This window comes from Syngnathoides biaculeatus, chromosome 6 (genome assembly GCF_019802595.1).
Source record: "Syngnathoides biaculeatus isolate LvHL_M chromosome 6, ASM1980259v1, whole genome shotgun sequence".
Lineage (NCBI taxonomy): Eukaryota > Metazoa > Chordata > Actinopteri > Syngnathiformes > Syngnathidae > Syngnathoides > Syngnathoides biaculeatus.
In genome coordinates, this window is record NC_084645.1 from 29,685,330 (window position 1) to 29,705,645 (window position 20,316).

Sequence of the window (20,316 nt, forward strand, 5' to 3'; positions counted from 1 at the left end):
GGAAATTACAGTAAACAGTTAGGCAATTGTGTCACCTGATTGGTGAGAAAGGAGTCATTTTGCTTGACTTGCAAAGGCTACACTACCATCATGTGACTTCCAAATGTCGTCTGATTGGTGAACTGAAGTGCAATTAGTGATCACTTTTATTTGGCACAATGGGCACCCTATGCGGAAGTCGAAGATCGAGTTTAAAAATAGATGCGCACATGCAAGAATGAAAAAATAAAAGTGAAGGTCATGGTGACCATCGTAACGGAGTGAAAGTATCAATACTTCGTCACATAAATACTCAAGTCAAAGTCAAAAGTATTGTCCATTTAATGTATTCTGACAAGTACAACTTATGGAAAATGTGACTTGAGTAAATGTAAAGGAGTAAAAGTAGTGCATTACCCTCCACCTCTGGTCGCGGGTATGCCGGAATCTATCCTGGGCTAAGAGGTGGGGTACACCTTGAAATGGTTGCCAGCCAATCGTGAGGACACATACAATCAGTGTTTACCTCCATCACTATCAGCCAAAAAGGACATTTGCTCTTTCAGCATTCACACTCATATCAAGTAATATTCGCATGGATCACAAAAATACCTCATCCCATTTATCTTTGCACAGAAGCATCGTCACTCCCATGGCAAATATGAAATCCTGAATGAGACCAGAGTTCGTGTTTTCAGAACTTCCGATCATAATCCTGCATTAAAACTCTTGATTGAAGCACAACCCTGACATGAGATCCAAATTTGAAACCATAACCCTAACTCCAAACTCTAGTTTGTACCCCTAAACCTGGTCTGAAACCCTCCCCCAGGCCGCTAACCCTTGTGTGAAACAGTCACCCTGAAAACAAAACCGTAACCATTGTTTGAAATCTGCGGGGTTACCTTGAAGACTTGAGACTTGGTCCTGCGCGGTGAAATGGCAAAGGGGGCGTCCACCACCGACGCATCAGCTACGGGTCTCACTGTCACACGGCCAGCCGGCGTGTGCGGGCGGCGGGCAGGCGACAAGGTCCTGCTGGTGCCCGGCGGAGGCCCTGGAGCAGGGATGTCGGCGGGCGAAGGCGGTACAGACACGCAGCGTGGCGGCCCGCTGTGCTTGGCGACCGGCGGGCGGGCGCCAAAAGGATAGTCCGGGGCTGGTGTGTAGAGGGGCGCCGTGGGGCTACCGTGGCGGTATTGCTGCCGTTGCTGCCACTCGTACAGCTGCAGGACGGTGTTGGAGCTCGGGCCGCCCAGCTCAGGGGTGAGGCGGAAGTGGCTCAGGCGGTCCTGGGCGTACTTATACTCGCTGTGGCGTGCCAGTGGGGGGCTGTGGCGTGGCGTCTTTGGCAGGGTCTGGTATGTCTCCAGGGTGCCAAACTTGGGTTGGGAGGGCGGCGTTCGACGGGGCAGGGTGTTTTCCCGGGATGGAGGACTGTCACACAATTGAACCAAATACTTATTTTTCACCATAATTTACTATGAAATTCTTTCCAAATCAGACAATGTGACTTTCTGCATTTTTTTTCCCCCATTTTTTCTCTCATAGATGACGCATACCTACGATTGATAAAATTACATGTCTCGGTCATCGTTTGAAGTGAGAAAACTTTCACAATTGATGGCTGCCTAGATCCTTTTTTTGTCCTACAGTACATTCTATGGGATAATAGTTTGGGATCATCTGAGAAAAGTCTGAGTACTTTTGTTCACTGGGTCATGTTGACATAACTAGGGAGAAACAGTGAATGTATTTCATTTTCAAATACGGCTTTATCATAACGTGGAAGAAGTGAAGCACTCTAATACACTGTGGGCACACTATGTAATGTGTTGTAATGACAGTTAACTTATCAGGTGTTTTTTTTTGTTTTTGTTTTTTTTTTGGCATCTCATTTTCGATTAGCCAGAAAATTTCCAACGTGCCCTTAAGTGAAGAAAGATAATCCACTACACTATACTGCACTATTGGGCATCGATTAATCGACATTGACTTGACTTTCAGCACAATATTGTCAAGTGCAAAACAATCTATAACCTATTAATACCTACTGGATATTTCCACAATTGATTATCATCGCATCATTGTTGCCACCTACCCTTTGTGCTCAGCTTTCTGCACCTTGACCCACTGCTCCACCTGTTCCAGAGTACTCCTCCTCCTCATTTCCTGAGGGACATCCGGGGCCCTCTGGTACGTCCCCGCCGCGATTCCATTAGGCTCCAAGATGGGGCTGGGCGTCTCCACCAGGCCATTTCTTGCACCAACGCCCGAAGGCAACGTGGAGGCAGACCGTGAGGGTGCTCGAGAAGGCACCCTGGACACAGGCGCCGATGAGGACGCGTGGCCCAGCGGCGGGATGGCAGCGGCCGTGGGGTTGGTGGGCAGGGAGGCGTGGGTGTCCATGTCCACGGCGAGGGGAGATTCTTTATGGAAGCTGCAGCGGTCGTCTTGATCAGGATGTATGGGCTCCAGGAGAACCTCATGAATGGTGGGTCTCTGGGGTTCGGGAGTCTTGGGGTTGTTGATGTGGTTTGTGTGCGTGACTGTCTGATGGCGCATCATGTGGAAATGATCTGACTGGTCAGATGATCTGTGGAGAGTGAAGCGGCCATGAATGAGTATTTCTAAACCCAGGCTAGAAACTGTTATTTGAAGCCAGAACCTTGTGATGAAATCCAAATCTAAAACCCGATATTACTTGTTTGACACTCTAGATAATTCCTGAAAACTTCATTTCAAGCCAATTTCAAACTCTCACCCTGCTTTAAATTCATCCATTTTCTTTGCCGCTTATCCTCACGAGGGTCGCGGGGAGTGCTGGAGCCTATCCCAGCTGTCAACAGGCAGGAAGCAGGGTACTCCCTGAACTGGTTGCCAGCCAATCGCAGGGCACATAAAGACAAACAACCATTTGCACTCACAATCACACCTACGGGCAATTTAGAGTGTCCATTTCATGTTGCATGTTTTGGGGATATGGGAGGAAACCGGTGTGACTGGAGAAAACCCCCGCAGGCACGGGGAGAACATTCAAACTCCACACAGGCGAGTCTGGGATTGAAACCGGGACCTCAGAACTGTGAGGCCAATGCTTTACCAACTGCCCCACCGTGCCGCCTCCTGATTTTAAATCACTATTTGGAAATCATAACCGAGGCTTTAAAAACCCTAAACTGAAAGACGAATCCTGATTTAAACAATTTGAAAGTCTTCACACTTGTTTAAAACCCATAATCGAGGCTCGCGATACTTATTTTAATACCCTAAACATTTTTATAGAACCCAACCCAGGACTGAAACCTCAACCCTTGTTTGAACTCCTAACCCAGGTTTAAAAGCCTCACCCTTTTGAAAGCCTATTGCCCGCATTACGCCCTAATTTGAAATACTAAGGCTGGCCTCAAATTCAGAAGGCTTAATTTGAAACTCTAACCATGGCTTGAAGCCCTAATTTGAAACCCTAATTTTGACATCACCACCGTTGTTTCAAACCCCAAAAAAAGGCTTAACCCTAATTTTAATCCCCAATTTGAATGGCTAGATGATTCTCAGTTGGGACACAGGTCAAACTGCAGAACGCTTTTCTGGGATTTTAGAGTGGATTGCTTGAGGCCGGCGGTTTTTAATTGCATTTGAGGGCTGCCAAAGTGTTTATATTCGTCTTGGTGTGTTTGTGTTTGTGTGTGTGAGTTGTCATACTGCTGTCTTGTTGCCAAGAACGTTTTGAATTGAATTTCATCTGACCTGACTTTTTGGAGACTTGCTTAACGGGCAATTAAAAGCTCCACTGGTTTTGTTCAGAAGGGACATTGGAGGGTTAAGTGACGTTTAGCTCAGGCTTGGAGGGCAGGAATATCACTGCTCTAAAATCAGAACCACTCAACCTGAATTTTCATGAAAATGAATTGGAGGGGAAAAAAAAAAAACACACGGGTCTTTGAGGGGCCACCGTAGAAGGGTGACACCATGGTGACAGGAAGACAACCATACTGTAGTATAGAACAGGAACTCAGATGAACTGCAACACAGTGCATGTGTGTGTGTTTGCATGTGTCTGACCTGATGCCGCTGTCGACGGGACCGCCCAAGTTGGCAGCCTGGTTCATGGCCTTCAGCCAGGTGTTCATGTCCTCCTGCGTGTCGGCGCTGAAGTAGTACGTACGCATGCCCGTGTGCTCTGCCTGAGAGCCAATCACAGCGCTGCGTTTGTTAACATACGAGCTCATTCCCGTGTGGCCAGCCTGCGGGGGGGGAGACAGAGCGCAGCAAAGGTGTCACAACATCTGACCGACCGCAGCGGCGACAAGGAGGCGCGGAGGACACGGAGCACACCAAGAAACGTGGAAAAAAAGAGGACGGCGGTGGCCAATCATGATCAACAAAGACACAGCTTCTGACCAATGAGAGGGAAACAACAACAACAACAACAAATATGTCCTCAGAATTCTCTACTCGTGTTATTTGTGCACGTGTACGCAGCTATGCCTGTGCGTGTGTGTGTGTGTGTGTGTGTGTGTGTCTGTCAGTGATTTTGCATATTTCTCTTTATGTATGGAAGCGGCACGGTTGGCCAGCTGGTAAAGCGCTGGCCTCACAGTTCTGAGGACCCAGGTTCGATCCCGGCCCCGCCTATGTGGAGCTTGCATGTTCTCCCCGTGCCTGCGTGGGTTTTCTCCAGCCACTCCGGTTTCCTCCCACATCCCCAAAACATGCAACATGAAATGGACACTCTAAATTGCCCATAGGTGTGATTGTGAGTGAGAATGGTTGTTCGTCTTTAGGTGCCCTGCGATTGGCTGGCAACCAGTTCAGGGTGTACCCCGCCTCCTACCCGTTGACAGCTGGGATGGGCTCCAGCACTCCCTGCGACACTCGTGAGGATAAGCGGCAAAGAAAATGGATGGATGGATGTCGGCCTCTGTGTGTCCATCTTTTGTTTGTGTTGTGTCTGTGATTGTGTGTGCGTGTGATTGTATCTTTGATTGTCTATGACCCTCATGTGTTCCCATCTGTGCGCGTGTGTCTTCCTGTGCGTATTTTTGTGCCTGTGTCTGTAACAATCTGTATGTGTGTCAGTGTTTGTGTATGTATGTATAGTCTCATCTGATTGTGTGTGTCTGTCAGTGTGTGGAAGGTAATGAAAGTGAAGGAACATAAAAAATAACCTCACAAATGTCTTCTCGTCTGGCTACTTGTACTAAAACATGGAAAAGTTAGAAAATACACAGCAAAAAGAAAATATTGAAATATTTTTCAGATGACCTTTACAATGTATCTTTGATGACTGTATGCCAGTATCAGCTACTAATTTGAATTTAATTTAGCTCCCTGTGTTCCTTTTTCAACCTATAGTCTATTTTATTTTTATAGTTAGTTTATAGTTTTATAGATTTTTGAACTGGGGGGTCATGACCAGGAGGGTTGTTTCACCCCCCCTAGCCCACCCTCGTACATCTTCCAATTCCCCTCAGTTTACAATTTTCAGCACTATCTCCCATCCCTGCTTTTACAATTATCATTGCTGGTGTGGCCACGCCCTCACCCGCCCACTACCTTTTGTACTCCAGAGCACAAAACAAGACAATAGAAAAAAAGAACAACAGCAAAACAATCCCACACAAAACTTCCCCTTTTCTATGATAAAGTGACACATGATACCACCCATGCTCACTTCAGCAAAATACAAAAACAAAAACTTCCCAAGCAACCATAAAGTGGTTTATGCTGGATTGAATTTGACCCAATATGTATCAACTCAAATACTAGAAAAATACCATAAACTGCAAAGTAGATGGTGGCGGTGTTGGTGAATGGGAAGTTTAGGGTCAATAGAATCGTCGGATTGTTCCTGATTAACCCTCGATATGTTGGTAGCCCAAACTGCTAATAAAGAGGCGAGGCAAAGCACGTATGCATGATTTGGAAATCTTAAACAAAAAAATAACGGACCCAATTAGTGGCAAGCCAAAAGATAAGCAAAAGGCTTATATTCTTGTAATCCCACTGAAGGATTCTCCGTCTGAGAAATTTGAACTTTTTGGGATAGACAATAAAAAGACTAATCCTCTACAGTCTGTGTCTGATTAATATATAATTAATGTGTTGAATTCTGCCAGCTAAGAGACAGAGCAAGTCTTTTCCTCATCTATAAAAGCTTAATATGTTTTCAAACACATTTTTCATTATTGTTCGAACTATTTTGCCCTTAAAAAATGTCAAGAAAAAATAGATTTTGTGCAAAGGTATTGGGACACAGGGCCATTAAATTAATTTTGCATTAATTATGCATTTTTTCCCCCCCTACTGGCTAAATGTCCCTGAATAGGTAGCGTTGAACAGCACACAAGGGAGTTCATCGGAGTGCTTTTTGTGTGGGTGGCTAGCGGTACAGTAATAACTGCAGGAAAAAGAAGAGGTGGCTATTAGTTTTTTTTTCGTCCATTGAAGCAAATTAGACGATGTAGTCAATGCGGGAGAAGAACGCCTGCGAGGAAGGTTGTTTAACATCTGCGTTGGCAAAACATGCAGGATTTGTTTCTTTTCTTCATGGGAGTAGATTGAGATGTAGAATAAGGCGAATGGCCGCTGAGATTTGGGGTGCTGAATGTGTTACGGCTATGTCTGTAAGCCATTTTAGCGTACCTTTGACATTGAAAACCATCCATCCATCCATGTCCCCGCACCCCTGGAATACATCTTGACAACACGGATATTGTACATCCGTTCGTTCATTTGCTAAAGCAGCTGTCCTCGTGTGAACCGCGGGGGAGCTTATCTCTGCTGGCTTTAAACGAGAAACGCAGCCCATCGCGGGACGCATACATATATAAACAAACAACACTTCACAACCCACAAGAGAGCAACCTGGGTTCATCTTCGGGCCAGACAAAATCTATGTTCGCTGAAAACCTGTCTGGTGTTGGGCTTGCTTCACTACTAACAAGCCCTCAGCACCTTGCTGGCACACAAACTAACAGCGAAGAGCCCCAAGCTGGACATGAAAAATTAAGACTAATAATCACAGGGAAGATGGGGCCGTAAATTCCTGCACATCAATTATGCATTGGCAGGAAAAGGGAGTGATTTGCTTTGTAAAATTATGCATTGTTGGAACTTTAAATTGTCTTCCTTTAATATGTACGGCAAATAGGATAAATAAAAATGTGCACCTAGATCTTTGAAAACAAACACAAAAAGATTAAATGCAAGTGTATAGCACAGTACATAAAACTTAAATACAACTGAACAGTCCTAAACAAATACTGTATGGCATTAAAAATGTTTAAGGTACTGTGATATTATTCAGAGATTTTTGGGCACACCACCAGAGGAGTGCACGAATGTATTCATAATTAGAAAGATTGTTGGCCTCAGAGTTCTGAGGACTGTGTTACAAATCCCAGCCCCGTCAGTGTGGAGTTGGCATCTTCTCCCCATGCCTCCGCGGGTTTTCTCTTTTCGCTTCAGTTTCCTCGCACATCTCAAAAACATACATTAATTGAAGACTCTAATTTGCCCGTAAGTGTGGTTCTGAGTGCAGATGGCTATTGTGATTGGCTGGCAACCAGTTCAGGATGTACCCCGCCAACTGCCTAAAGATAGCTGGGTTAGGCTACACCACCCCTGCTACCCTTGTGTGGATAAGCGCCCCAGATAATGGATGGATGGAGTATAGACACCATGTAGTGCGTTGATTGGTGGCGCGGAAACTGCCACTTCCGGAATGATTGTTTGATTTTAAAAAGCTTCATCTCGTCATAAAATGTCGTATATTGTTGTTTACTTTCTCACTGGATGATGTCACAGTATTTATGTAGATTATCACCGTCCCGCCTCGCTTCCTTTCAGTCCGCTCGCTTTACTTTCCATTCATCGGCTTCCTTCCAGTCTTTTTCAACACACATGTCAGTCTCACGTGTCCTCACCCTATTTAAAGAGCTCATTGTGCTCATAACGATAAGCCCGAGCGCGGCGCAGCTCCTCCTGATAAGGTGCATTCTCCCAAACTGGGGATTGATTTTACAGTGGAAAAAAAGCATCCAAATGTAGACAATAATAGCCTCTGGGTGTCTCCTTTTTAAGTCTGCTGCTTTAATGGAATAAAACCCACTCGGTGCTCTCTATTTGTGAAGATGCATAAATCTTGTTAGATGGAATATGACACCTTTCAAATATATTCTCCAGTATCCACTTTTTCCTCCCTGAAAGGTAGAAAAATATCCAAATAAAGACGCCGTTCTTTCTCGGGCCATTAGCGGACTGCATGCAAAGGAAGTTGGGAGGGTGGGGGTGACTTGAACACGAAAGCCCACGAAAACCACAAACGTTGCAAAAGTATAGAGACAAAGAAAAAGCAAACAAAGTGACAAGTTGATCATCATCATGCACACTGACAAGTGACAATGTGGAATGTACATTATATTCCTACATCCACACAGCACAGGGGAGAGTACCTATTTTACGTGAGGACTGTCAGCGGGTAACACTCGTGGGGATTGCGGGATTGGCGTCCCGGTCGGCCGGCCAACCAATTGGAAGAGAGGGAAGAGGAGGTGGAAGGTGGTTTAATCGTCAAGTTCAACATACACCAGCTTATCAGCCCTCACGTATTTGTTCCGGTACCATGCTCCGGACTAGTTCATTGTTTGGGAATTTAGGACACTAATTGTTGAACCTTTGTACTTTTGTTCTTTCCCATTCTGGCTTGATGCACAAGTTTGGTTGCTCAACAGTCCAGGATCTATTTTGAGCTCCATAATGTTTTGTTTTCAATGGGAGAAAGGTGACTAACGGGCAAATCTAGTACTCACACTCTTTTACCAGGAAGCCACACTGTTGGAAGATGCAGAATGTGGCTTGACATTGTCTTGTTGACATAAGCAAGAATGTCCCTTAAAAAATGTTGCTTGGATGGCAGCATACATTGCTCCAAAACCTATGTTTGAGTCACTTATATGTACCTTTCACCATTAATGGTGCCTTCACAGATGTACAAGTTACCCCTACCGTGGGCACTAATACGCTACCATACCATCACAGATGCTGGCTTTAGAACTTTTCGCAAATAACAATCCAGATTGTCCTTTGCGTCTTTGGACCAGAGGACACAAGGTCCATGGTTTTCAAAAACCATTTCAAATGTGGACTATTTGGTCACGCACTTGTTTCCAAAGTGGAGAACCTTCCCCTATTCTTCTTTAAAGAACTCAGCCTTTTAGGGTTGCTCCAATGATGGCACTTACCAGTTTTCAATTAATATGTTGACCTGTGGATGTGAGAACACCCACTAATGTGTTTAACTGGGTTTTAGTAAGTTTAAATGTGTACGGGATGGATAAAACGAAAAGTTTTTCCTTAGCTACTAGTAAAATATAAAGATAGGTTGCATTCCTTACAATAGGTCACAAGGAACAAATCACACTTATACCTTTGGAGCATTGTTTTTGTACGCATTTTCAGTATTTTCTTATCTTCTAAAACAAGAAAAACACAAATATGTTCATTATGGCATAGCATGAACAACAACCCTAGAAAAGATGTATTGATTTTAATGTGTGAATGAAAGATTATTAGACAGAAGGAGTCGGTAGCTCCTGAAAAAGTTTTACGACCTAATAAAGCATTGAAGTTACTAATCAAGACAGTTGATTGACTTGATTTTTATTGGCAGGATCACAATTCATTCATAATTAATCACTTTTTGACAGGCTCTCCTCTCTATTAGTATTCAGTTAATAACAGATTATGGCTTTAAATATTATTTATAGCATAAAAAAAGTCTTCAAATGAGTTTGAGAGTTTAGGATTCTTTCAGTCATGAGTGTGCATGGTTTCCTTTTAGCGCCACTTCCAAAAATAAGACAGAGACATTTTATTTATAGCCAAAAGCGTAGAATCCCAAACATGATCCAGTGTGGCCACAAAGAACTCCAAACACGCCAAGCTGAGAACGGCGCATTCAAACAACATCAATAAAAATATGACTGACATACAAAATCCTTTCATAATACCATCAGAAAAGTCACATTAAGTACTGTAAAAAAAAAAAGCAAATAAATTAAATAATCCCAACATAAATAGATAAAAATGGTGCTTGATTTACCTAATTAAATATGGTCATTGGTGGAAGATTGGTAATATAGAATAATTACACTATAGCTACATTTAATTGGGTTTTATTTTTTAAATGAGTCATTGGTTAGCAAATTATAATTTAAAATACAATTCAAATGAGAATGATTAATATATATACACTCACACACGCATGCACACATCTCCAGGCTTCATGTTAATGTTAAGATTTGATTTTACTGTTTTCCATTTTTTCCATTTTAATCATATTTAATTCAGTAATTCTGTCACATACCCTACCATAGACAGAGCCTCTGTAACACTTGTGGTACTCATACCAAAATTTGAGAATCTTTTCTCAATATTTTTTATTAATAATAGTAATTAAATATTCAAAAAATGTACTAAAATTTCATTAGTAAAAGAAAAAAAATCTGCCCATCTGACGATAGGTTATAAGTGACTGCATAATTGTCGTTGCATCACTTCTGTGCTAAATCCAGTTGACAAGTTGTGCCAAAGGGAAATCCATTCCACAGAGGCCTCCATATTAAAACCTTCCCTGAGAGCTGTAACAGATTTCACTACAGCAGGTGCCCATTGTCAAATCATGCTGGAGGGCTTTTTCACTTAACACCATTAAAAACCAAAATAAAATCTAATATTAACCACATGAGCCAAGATCATCCGTATAAGCCAACATGAATTTAATATGTTTCATGATTGATGAAACATTGGAAACTGCATTTTTATTTTAGCATCTACTTGAGATCGGCGTTGAACGGTCCATGGGTAAAAAGTAGTTAAATCCAAATCAGTTTTTCAGTAGTTGAAAATTTTAATGATCGTTAATGTAATTGCTGTCAGCATCTAGTCTTTGCTGAAGCGTGACATCAGTTAGTGCAACAGGTTTAGCGATAAACTGGTGCATGTAATTGCTAATTAATTTCTTGTTACCGCTCATAGCACCATACGTATTACTATGACACTTGAAGCCGTAATTATCATAACACTCTTCACTGGTCCCCTTCTTTTGATACTAATGACTTCATCCTATAGAACGACCCGTGCATCATTCTGCATGCATTCCGCAACAGGTGAGAATACACGATATCCAGTCATGTATTCAGTTGATTTTTTTTTTCTTTTTTAAATATAATTGTACCTCTTTCACACATTTTTTAAACACGTAAACATTTGAACACAAAAAAAACCCACACTGCAACTCACAAATAGAAATAAGAAAATACTGTATCTATTGCAATGTCTACGTCCATGGGCAACTGGCCCCCCGCCCGGCCACATGTGGCGGTCCTCGATTAATATTTGAAACTTGTTAAAAGTTTCCTTTACCATACAAATTATCGTCCAGGGAATGACCAAAACAAATAAGATTGCTATCATGCAGTCTTCAATAATAATGTTGCAATTTGCTTTTGACTATTATTTTTGAGTTAGAATTGTTTTATTAAGAAGAAGATTGGACAGTTTCTACACAGAGAATTCCAATTTATTAAGTCAACAAGGTTAAATGAAGGAAGAGGTCAACGTACCTTGAAGGCATACTTGCGGTTGATGTGATCCTCGGGTCCCACGGGTGAAATGACATAGCTGGGAAGGGGAATGCTCCCGAGGACCGCCTCTTCTCTGCTGTCTGTGTGGGGTGACGGGAGATGATGGGGGAGTATGTGGAGGGGAGGGAACGAGAGAGGAGATGGTAAGAATTAATATTTTATTACTTGCACATGTGATTCATTTTTGGGAGACATATGATTCGAATGTCACACAAAACGTGAGATTACGAACTAATATTGTGGAACAACCGGAGTGCTGAATTTTGCCAGTTTAAAGGGACGGACCTTTGCGACCTGTCAATCACTTGTACAATAATAGTCAATCAGGTAGCTGCATTGTCTTAACCCCTGGCTTGACACGCCCCTCTTGTCATCATGTCCCAAGAGCAATGCTGGTTATCGGTCGTGTGCGCTTGGAAAAGTCAATGTTACTAAGAAAATGGTCCTAAGATACGCTTGGGGTACGTGCAAAGCCTAAAACACAGTTGACCAAGTGTCTACGATGGATTAAGGCTCGCGGGAAGAGCGCACGTACAACTAAATGTGAACAATACCAACAAACACAAGGCTGTCTGTATGTTCGAAGGTAAGTGAGGAAGATGTATCTTCTCTGAGTTTGATTGAATTATTATCAGTGATTTATACATTGCAGGAGAACAACTTTCACTTTGTTAGCGTATCACTGACTTGGTGAATGAAGTGTGTCATGTTTTATGCAGAAGAGTCGGGCTAGTGATATGTAAAAGCACGATGTCATGCAAGAGAAATGTATATTTGCCTATTTGTATCACATCGGACTTTTAAGACAGAAAACTGAGTTCGACTACGAGCCAAGACAAACGAATGCACCCACTCACTTATAAAGACTACAATGATATACTCGTGATCTTTCCAAGTAAAAAGTACTCACCCCGCTTTACATGCGCAGTACGATTCCACTATTTTATCCTGTTGGATTTCAATATGAATTTTGTGAGGCATCAATCTTTTTTTTTTGCATCGATCGCCAACGTTTCGCCGTAACTCTGACATTGCGTCCTGCTCCGTCCAAAATCTTAATTCCGTGTAAATATCCTAGCATGAAATAGTTGAACTCGGTCTGATGCATTTGGCAAAAAACATACACCAGTATTTTCTGGAATACGCGATAGAGAATCCAGTTCAAACCTGTTATGTTCAGTCGCCATTTTGGAAGATTGTGGGGCATGGCAACTGTAGCTAAGGGGGGGCGGAGCTGAAGATCACCAGTCAAAAAGGTCCATTAATTAAAGGTTTTTGCAACCCTTGTTCCAAAAGAAGGAGTCTCAACAAGAACTGCTACGAGCTTCATTCAGCTCGACTTCACTACCAGACCTAACGTGAGTGACTGTATGGAAGAGGTTCATTTAGGTTCAGATAATCACGTTGTCTTAGTCTTGAAAAATCTAACCAGTAAGTTACTCATGCAGCACTGTGGATTTCTTGTAGACCACCAGTCTTCTGTGCAGACCCCACTTTTGAGGGAAACACAATATTGCTTTTGTACACCTAATGAAAAAAAATATGATGACCACAGTTTCACAACAGATTACTTCAATTTCTATTTTTCCATAGCTTGACCGGCGTACTGGAACAGTTTGTTGCTGAAGACAGCTTCATTTTACACTTGTATGACAGTGAAAAATGTCTGCGCAGAGTATCAGACTTTTTGTATAATACATGGCCTGTAAAACAAAAGTTTTACGACGGCCACAGTTTGACCACTAACACTTTCTATTAATTCCCAGAACAGGCTTTGTTCAACCTTTCTAATGTAATTATTTAAAATGAGCCAAATATTAAGCCACAGGGTCACCAACTTCCAAATATGCAAGCATAGTGGGTTTCCATCTTAATGAGTGTCTATAAATAACACTAAGTATTTGTTTCGTGCGTGTGCAACTGGTTGTGTGTCAGCTCAACAATTACCACCGTAAAATGGTGTAACAATGTCGAAAAACGCATTGGCACCTGTGTTTGCCTGGTGGCCCGGGTACCAATGAGGCCAGATTAAAAGGGGAGGGATTTGTTTAAAAATAATACAAGGACCTTTGGAGGAGACATTCCCTAAATGGCGGGCGACGAGGGCTGATGTTTTTATCTCTCACAGCACACACATGCATGGGTGTAAAGTGCATGGGGCCAAAGGCTGAAATGCTTTTGAGGCTTTTATGTGAAATAAGTGAATGAGGAAGAGGCATTTCATCATGTTGAGTGTGGAAAAACACCTTTGAAGTGAGGAGAACAGTCGGGGAAAAAAAAAGAGAACAAGAGATGGAGAATTGATTTCCTCGCTGAAGGCAAGGAGGCGTTTCGGAAAGTGTTTGATTGACATGATGAAGATGAAATGACACATAAAAGTCGCGGGGGCCAGATGGAGGCGGATGGAGGCGTAATTCTTCAACTTAGTGAGACATTTAAGACAATTAATTATACTTCCCAAAACTTTTCTGCCCTCAGTGCACACAGCAAGGCCCATAAACGCATCCTTGAATTAATTTGTTGTCGAAGAACACACCCATAAAAACACATCTCGCATGAACTGTCGAGCAACGTTTTAAAATGAGGAAGAAACAAGAACCGAGGCAGATTTAACAAAAAATTGCCATCACTATAGAGTGTCCACACGTCTGAGTGCAGTGAACTGCTAAACGTCTCTAACGACTCTCCGCACTGTCCATTGAAGCACAGTCAGCCACTGTAAGTGTCCATGCTTTAATTCTTCTGAGGCCGTTTGTTTTGCTGCTCTTTTGGTTAGCACTAGAGCTAGAATGGACATTGGGAGGAACCAGGGAGCAGAGACAACATAACATAACATAACATCTTAACACTGATTTAACGCTGCGCGGGGTACACAGGGTGTTTGTTCGGCTGCTTTGGTTAGCCATACTGATAAAATGTTGTCATCTTAAGGGCGAATGGTGTTTGTACCTTTATAGTAGAAGAGACAGAAATCGGACAAGACGAACCACTTCCTCTTCCAAAGGCGCATGCCAGAGCTGTCCTGCAAGGAACAAAGAAGCAGAAAAGCGGAAGCAGTGTCAGACTTTACACACTGACATTTGCACTGCTGTCAGATGTGCAGTGTAAATGCAGACAGCGGAAGGTTTCCGATAATTTTGTACATGTACAGTACCTATACTGTATATTGGGGTGTCCTTTCATAGAGAATGGTGTACTGTGCGTGTGTCCAGACCTGTTTGTACAGCCATCCTCGGACCACAACAGGCACATTGGGGTTCCTCTTGATGGCCTGCTCTCGCTTGCCGAAACTGTGCACCCTGGTGCCGCCAGAGCGAGAACCCTGAAAGAAAACCATCATCGTGTGACGTCAGTGTCACTGAAAGTACTATATCACATAAACCGTCTTATTAGCTTTAGGCTTGGTTTGAGCCTATTCAATGTTTAGGTTCTTTGTTTCTTTATGTTTAATAGGTTAACATATTAGCACCAACAGATATAAAGAAAAATTACATCAAGTTATATTTCATTACTGGACAGCACAGACAGCAACATATTGTATCATCACTTCACAAATGAAAAATGTTGGAGGTACCTGATTGTGAAAATATGCTTTTCTTGTAATGTTAGCATTACTGATGAGAACCACAAATAAACATATTTGGCAAAAGGCTGTAGTCCCAGCAGTACTTTGTCTTCCAGCAAGGACCTTCACCCACGCACCACGGTGATCTTTTTCAGGAAGCCCTCCTCGTTCTTGTTACATAAACGCAGGAACGCTGGACCCCCACATGCATTAGACCACCGGCGAGCCAAAGAACTCAATAGGCTATTAGTGAGTGGGAGGCTTGAAGTGCTTTAATGTGACCTGCAGGCCACGCTACGACAGCGTGTAGAAAGGAAAAAGCATCGAAAGTAAAGCGCAAGCTCGAATCTCTAGGGTTGGAGGTATGTGATTTGGGGGACTTCAAGCAGACATTTTGGAGTAAAACACATTCAGTAAGTGCAAAAAAAAAAAAAAAAAAAAAGATCTTAAACTTAATTTAGCAAGCATCAGAGGATCAAGTTTGCACATTTTTTTTTTTTTTAGGGAGGAGAGAAGATTGCATGTAGGAAATGACATGATGTTAACATGAGTGTCAGGGGCATGCCCAGGGCACTGCTGTGGGCGGTGCTTCCTGTGAGGGGCATGGCCAAACCACTGCCCTGGGCAGCACCCCCTCTGACAGCTGTCACATAGCTGCGTTGCATTTTGGATACTAATTAGACCAGGCGTTTAAGTTGTGAATGTGACATCGGCAATTGCCAGTTCGTTGCGTTTGCATTACTGCATCTTGGGATACTCCACTACTGTGCATAAGTCCGCTACTGTTGTGTAGAGCATCCACTTGTCACAGCGCATCTGTGCCTCCTTAGTCTTGTTACGTTTTGTTCATGTGTCAAGTGTTGGCTCATAGTCATCGGACCTTGCTTTATGTTTTTGGATCTTGCCTATAGCCTACCGTTTTTGTGCCTCTGCCTATTTTGGACTGCTCATTGGTACGGTTGGGTTGCAAGTGACGTCACGCTTGTTCATCCGGGTACTTGACCGCCAATGTTGCAAACAAGCAGTCAGCTGTCCATCGTCATCATGCCAGATTTTTGTTGCGTCTACGGATGTGGAAATCGCGGAAACAGAGACATTTGGAAGCGATTTTTCCGTGTTCCAAAGATTAGATTGCATGAAGAAGAAGATGCAATGGAGTTATCGAAAAAACGGCAAGAAAAGTGACTTGCAAATATACGACGTGCAGATCTGAACGAAGCTCGGGTACACAAGGTAGATGGTTATTTAAAAGTATGTTCTGATCATTTTGTAAGCAGTAAGCATGTGTATTTCTAGTGTCTGGATATTCTACTTCAGGGAAGTCTTTCAGATCCTTTGAAAGTACGTCTTTGTGGAGAGTATACGGATCGATATCTTCTGTACATATCTAGCTTTGGCGACATCAAAGTGAATTTAAGTAGGTCGAAAACATCTGCCGCTCGCAGATTACACATGGGTCCTTGGACGTTGTCATGGTGATGTCGTCTGGAAAGCCTAGCTTGTCTCTAGAAATGGCGGCGATTATCACGTGATTGCAACCCAAGAATTAGACCTTTGTTTGGAATATAACCACGCTCAATATCATGCCACTCGTCTCGGAGTCCTGCATTTGGGTCCGCCCCCGAGCCGCTTGCTCATGATACAAGAGTACACATCATCACGTCAATGTAGGTAAACAAGACGGCAAGCAGCTAGATTGGACGTCAAGAAATGGGGGTTGACTCTGGATCTTATTCAGTCGAGGATTTAGCCATTTCAGGTAACACAAACAAAACCTAGTTGTCCAAGTCATTGGGACTGCTGGTGGTTTCCATTATGAGGGAGATAGCGTAGCAAGCAAGCGCATGCAGCCCGCAATAAATTTGGAAGTCACTATTTCACGATGACATGCCCTTCATCCAGTTGGTCTGGATGAAGAAGAGGATTCATATAACAATTACTAAATGTTGTATGCGTTATATATAACAAAGTCAGGTGGATTATTCAATTCTGATTTCATATTTTATGTATATTACTGTAATTATTTTCAAGCCAACAAGTTTTATTTTTTTATGTTTTGACTTAAAAAGAAGAGAAGTAAATGTTCCTATTAAGGAGATGACAGACTGTGATTTTCTTTCAATAATCAGTTGCATTAAATTCTACTTTACAGAAGCATCAGCACGTATGATTGAGGAGGTACTCATGATGTGACAAATTTATTCTGTCGAGCACAGGACAAAAAAGGTCGGGAGCCACTGCTCTATTACATGCGCACAAATCAATTCAGCAAACCATGATCTGTTTTATCATTGCCTCTGCGTGAACGTCTGTGCGCGTCTGTAAGTGTCCGCGCATGCCAGGAAGAACCAGGCTGATACACTCTGCACACATTTGACAAATGTCATTACACAATCTTCTGGTCTGATATCTCAGCAGAAAGCAAGCTTACGGCACTCTATGTATATATACACACACATACGCAAGTGTGATACTCCATGAGAGCTGCAGTGGAAGTGTTACACAGCAACAAGTCACTCATTTGGTGTTGGATGGATGGTTGGCCAAGCATGATGCAGGACTCATACACATTTACTCCACATACATATTGTACATAGAGTTGAAGGCCGATGTTTACATGCACTGTGCACTTCAATTTTTTTTTTTTGTCTCACAGTCTGAAGTCAAATCACACTAAATGTTTCCTGTTTCAGGTCAGTCACGATCACCAAAATTATTTAATTTTTGTTAAATGCCACAATAATGAGAAAGAGAACAATGTCAATGACAATTTCTTATTTTCTTTTTTATTTCGAGGTTTGTACCGACTTCCTGCCGAAAAAAGTCAGCAGGGACCACTCGCCACCATGCTAGTGAAGCGAAACTAAAGAAAAGGGATGGATGGATGGATGACTTCCAAGAACATATCTGTGTATAGCTCTCCAAATGGCGTGCTTTTCTTTAAAAAAGACAGTATTACATATAATTAGGGTAACTATTTGTTCCCATTTTCAACATTCAAACAACAACAAAAATATGCACTGCAATAATTTCAAGCACCAATGTTCCTAGCTCCATTTGCGGGAGCTTTTTGAAACAAGTCTACTTACTGGTAACTTTGCCCCAAGCAACTCATCATAAATAAAAAACCTTCCTCGGCTTCGAATGGGGAGGACGGGCCGGCTCAGGTGGGCTTTTCAAGTCCATATTATGCATTCATGTAGCGATACCAATCCACACCAAACTTTGAAGTCTTAACTTTCTAGTCTAATATAAAAATAAGTTGCAAAGTTTATTGGTGGATATAATGGAGGAAAAATATCTTTTTTGCATCTTTCTTTATATCGTTAAATGATGGAAAACTAAGGTTGTGTATTTGCTGCATCTCCAAAGCAATGGAATCATAAAGTTATGTTTTTTGAAAGCGACAAGGAAAGTGGAAGAGAGTTAAAGCTTGGTTAAGAATTTACATTTTTGGGGAGCTTCAACAAGCCTGAAAACTTACCCTCATTTTTATAAGCATGTGTATCCTGGTGCAATTGTATATACAGTTGGACCTTGGTTTTCAAACGTCTTGGTTTTCATACAAATTGGTTTTCGAACAACAATTTCGAGATTTTTTTTTGCTTTGGTTTTCAAAATGAAAATCGCTACACGAACACCCTGACCAGCTGACCCACGCCAATTTGTTATTGTGCTTTCGAACGCACCCCGAAAACAAACAGAAAATGCATGACCCGCGCGACCACCTGCATTAGCGCGCTGCGCAACCAGTTGATTCACACACTCCTCTGCTCGCGGAAGTTCTCCAGTACTGTAGTGACTTTTTTTCTTCAAATTGAGCAACATTAACTCGGATCATGGCTCCAAAGAAGGCAAGTGTAACTTCTGGTGCTGAAAAAAGGAAAGTGGTGCGTAAAACTGTCGACTTCAAGAAGCATTTGATAGCCTAGCACGGATCTAGTGTGCGTGTTTCTGAGCTATCGAAGAAGTATGGCAGGGCGAAACATTCTGAAACACAAGGATGCCCTTGAAAGCAAGTGATGTTGCTAAAGGAGTAACTGTGTTGACCAAGCACAGGCCACAGATCTTGGAGGAAGTCGAAAAGTTGCTTCTTATTTCCGTAAACAAGCCGCAGTTAGCTGGGGATAGTGTTGGCGAGGAAGGGAGATGTCGTCTGATGAGGCTGAAGGCAGGAAGCATGTCTCAAGTGCCGATATTAAAGCTATCTGCGCTAAATGGAACGACATCCATCTAATTTTGTAGAACGTCATCACCCGAATAAAGCTGAATGTTGCAGAGCATTGCAAAATTTTAATGATGTTGTTATGAGCCACTTCGGAAAAGTGCTCAAAAGACAGCAGAAAGAGTCTACATTAGATTCTTTCTTTGTTTAAAAGGGGCAAGTCACCCCCCCCCCCCCCCCCCGAGACATCTGAAACTTTTGTTTTGCATTGCTTTTCTCTTTTGTTCCATTAACCCTACCTCTAGTTGCAAGTATTTTTTTTTTACGTCATGTACTTTCTGTGCAAATAAAAAAAAATGTTCCCCCTTCATTATTGCTTGTTTAAAGCTATTCAGCAGTTTTGCTAAGAAAAAAAAAAGCTGGGGGCCGAGTCGCTACAGATAGGGCAATGCACTCCCAGCCTAGCATACTCTGTTAGGTTAAAGCATACATTTTAAGCAAAAAATAAATATATTTCTTAAATGATTTAATTATACAAAGTATTTAAACTATACATGTATTTCTACTATGCAGTTTATTATCAGGAAAACCTAAAAAAAATGCTTTTAGGTATATATATATATTTTTTTAGGCTTGGAACGCATTATTTAATTTTCCATTCATTGTAATGGAAAAACGTGCTTCAGTTTTCGAACGTTTTGGTTTTCAACTAGCCTTCTGGAATGGATTGTGTTCAAGAACCAAGGCACCACTGTATTCTCGAGGCCTTGAACAGACACCCCTAGAGACATTTTGGGTTGAATCAGCCATTATAGGCAAATTTGGGTCTTTGACTACTTCGTCCTAGAAAATTCACCGAAATGAGCCACACTTGAAGTATGTATCCAACACAAGTGGGCATCGCACCGTTGCTTAAGGTTTTTTGTCTACACCATCTAATCTAGGCCCATTAACCG

General features: G+C 42.2%; 1 protein-coding gene across 9 annotated transcripts in view; it reads right to left on the bottom strand.

The window, feature by feature from the left end:
* Positions 1–20,316, bottom strand: part of plekha7a (pleckstrin homology domain containing, family A member 7a) — a 126,337-nt gene that overhangs the window by 23,753 nt on the left and 82,268 nt on the right. For 8 of the 9 annotated variants that reach the window (XM_061823759.1, XM_061823752.1, XM_061823753.1 and 5 more), the window contains 6 exons: positions 14,845–14,952; positions 14,580–14,652; positions 11,610–11,710; positions 4,045–4,226; positions 2,081–2,575; positions 885–1,416 (listed from right to left, as the gene is read on the bottom strand). In XM_061823759.1, coding sequence (XP_061679743.1) covers positions 885–1,416; positions 2,081–2,575; positions 4,045–4,226; positions 11,610–11,710; positions 14,580–14,652; positions 14,845–14,952 — 1,491 coding nt within the window. The remainder of the gene's footprint in view (positions 1–884; positions 1,417–2,080; positions 2,576–4,044; positions 4,227–11,609; positions 11,711–14,579; positions 14,653–14,844; positions 14,953–20,316) is intronic. The other variant, XM_061823754.1, reaches the window with a different exon arrangement.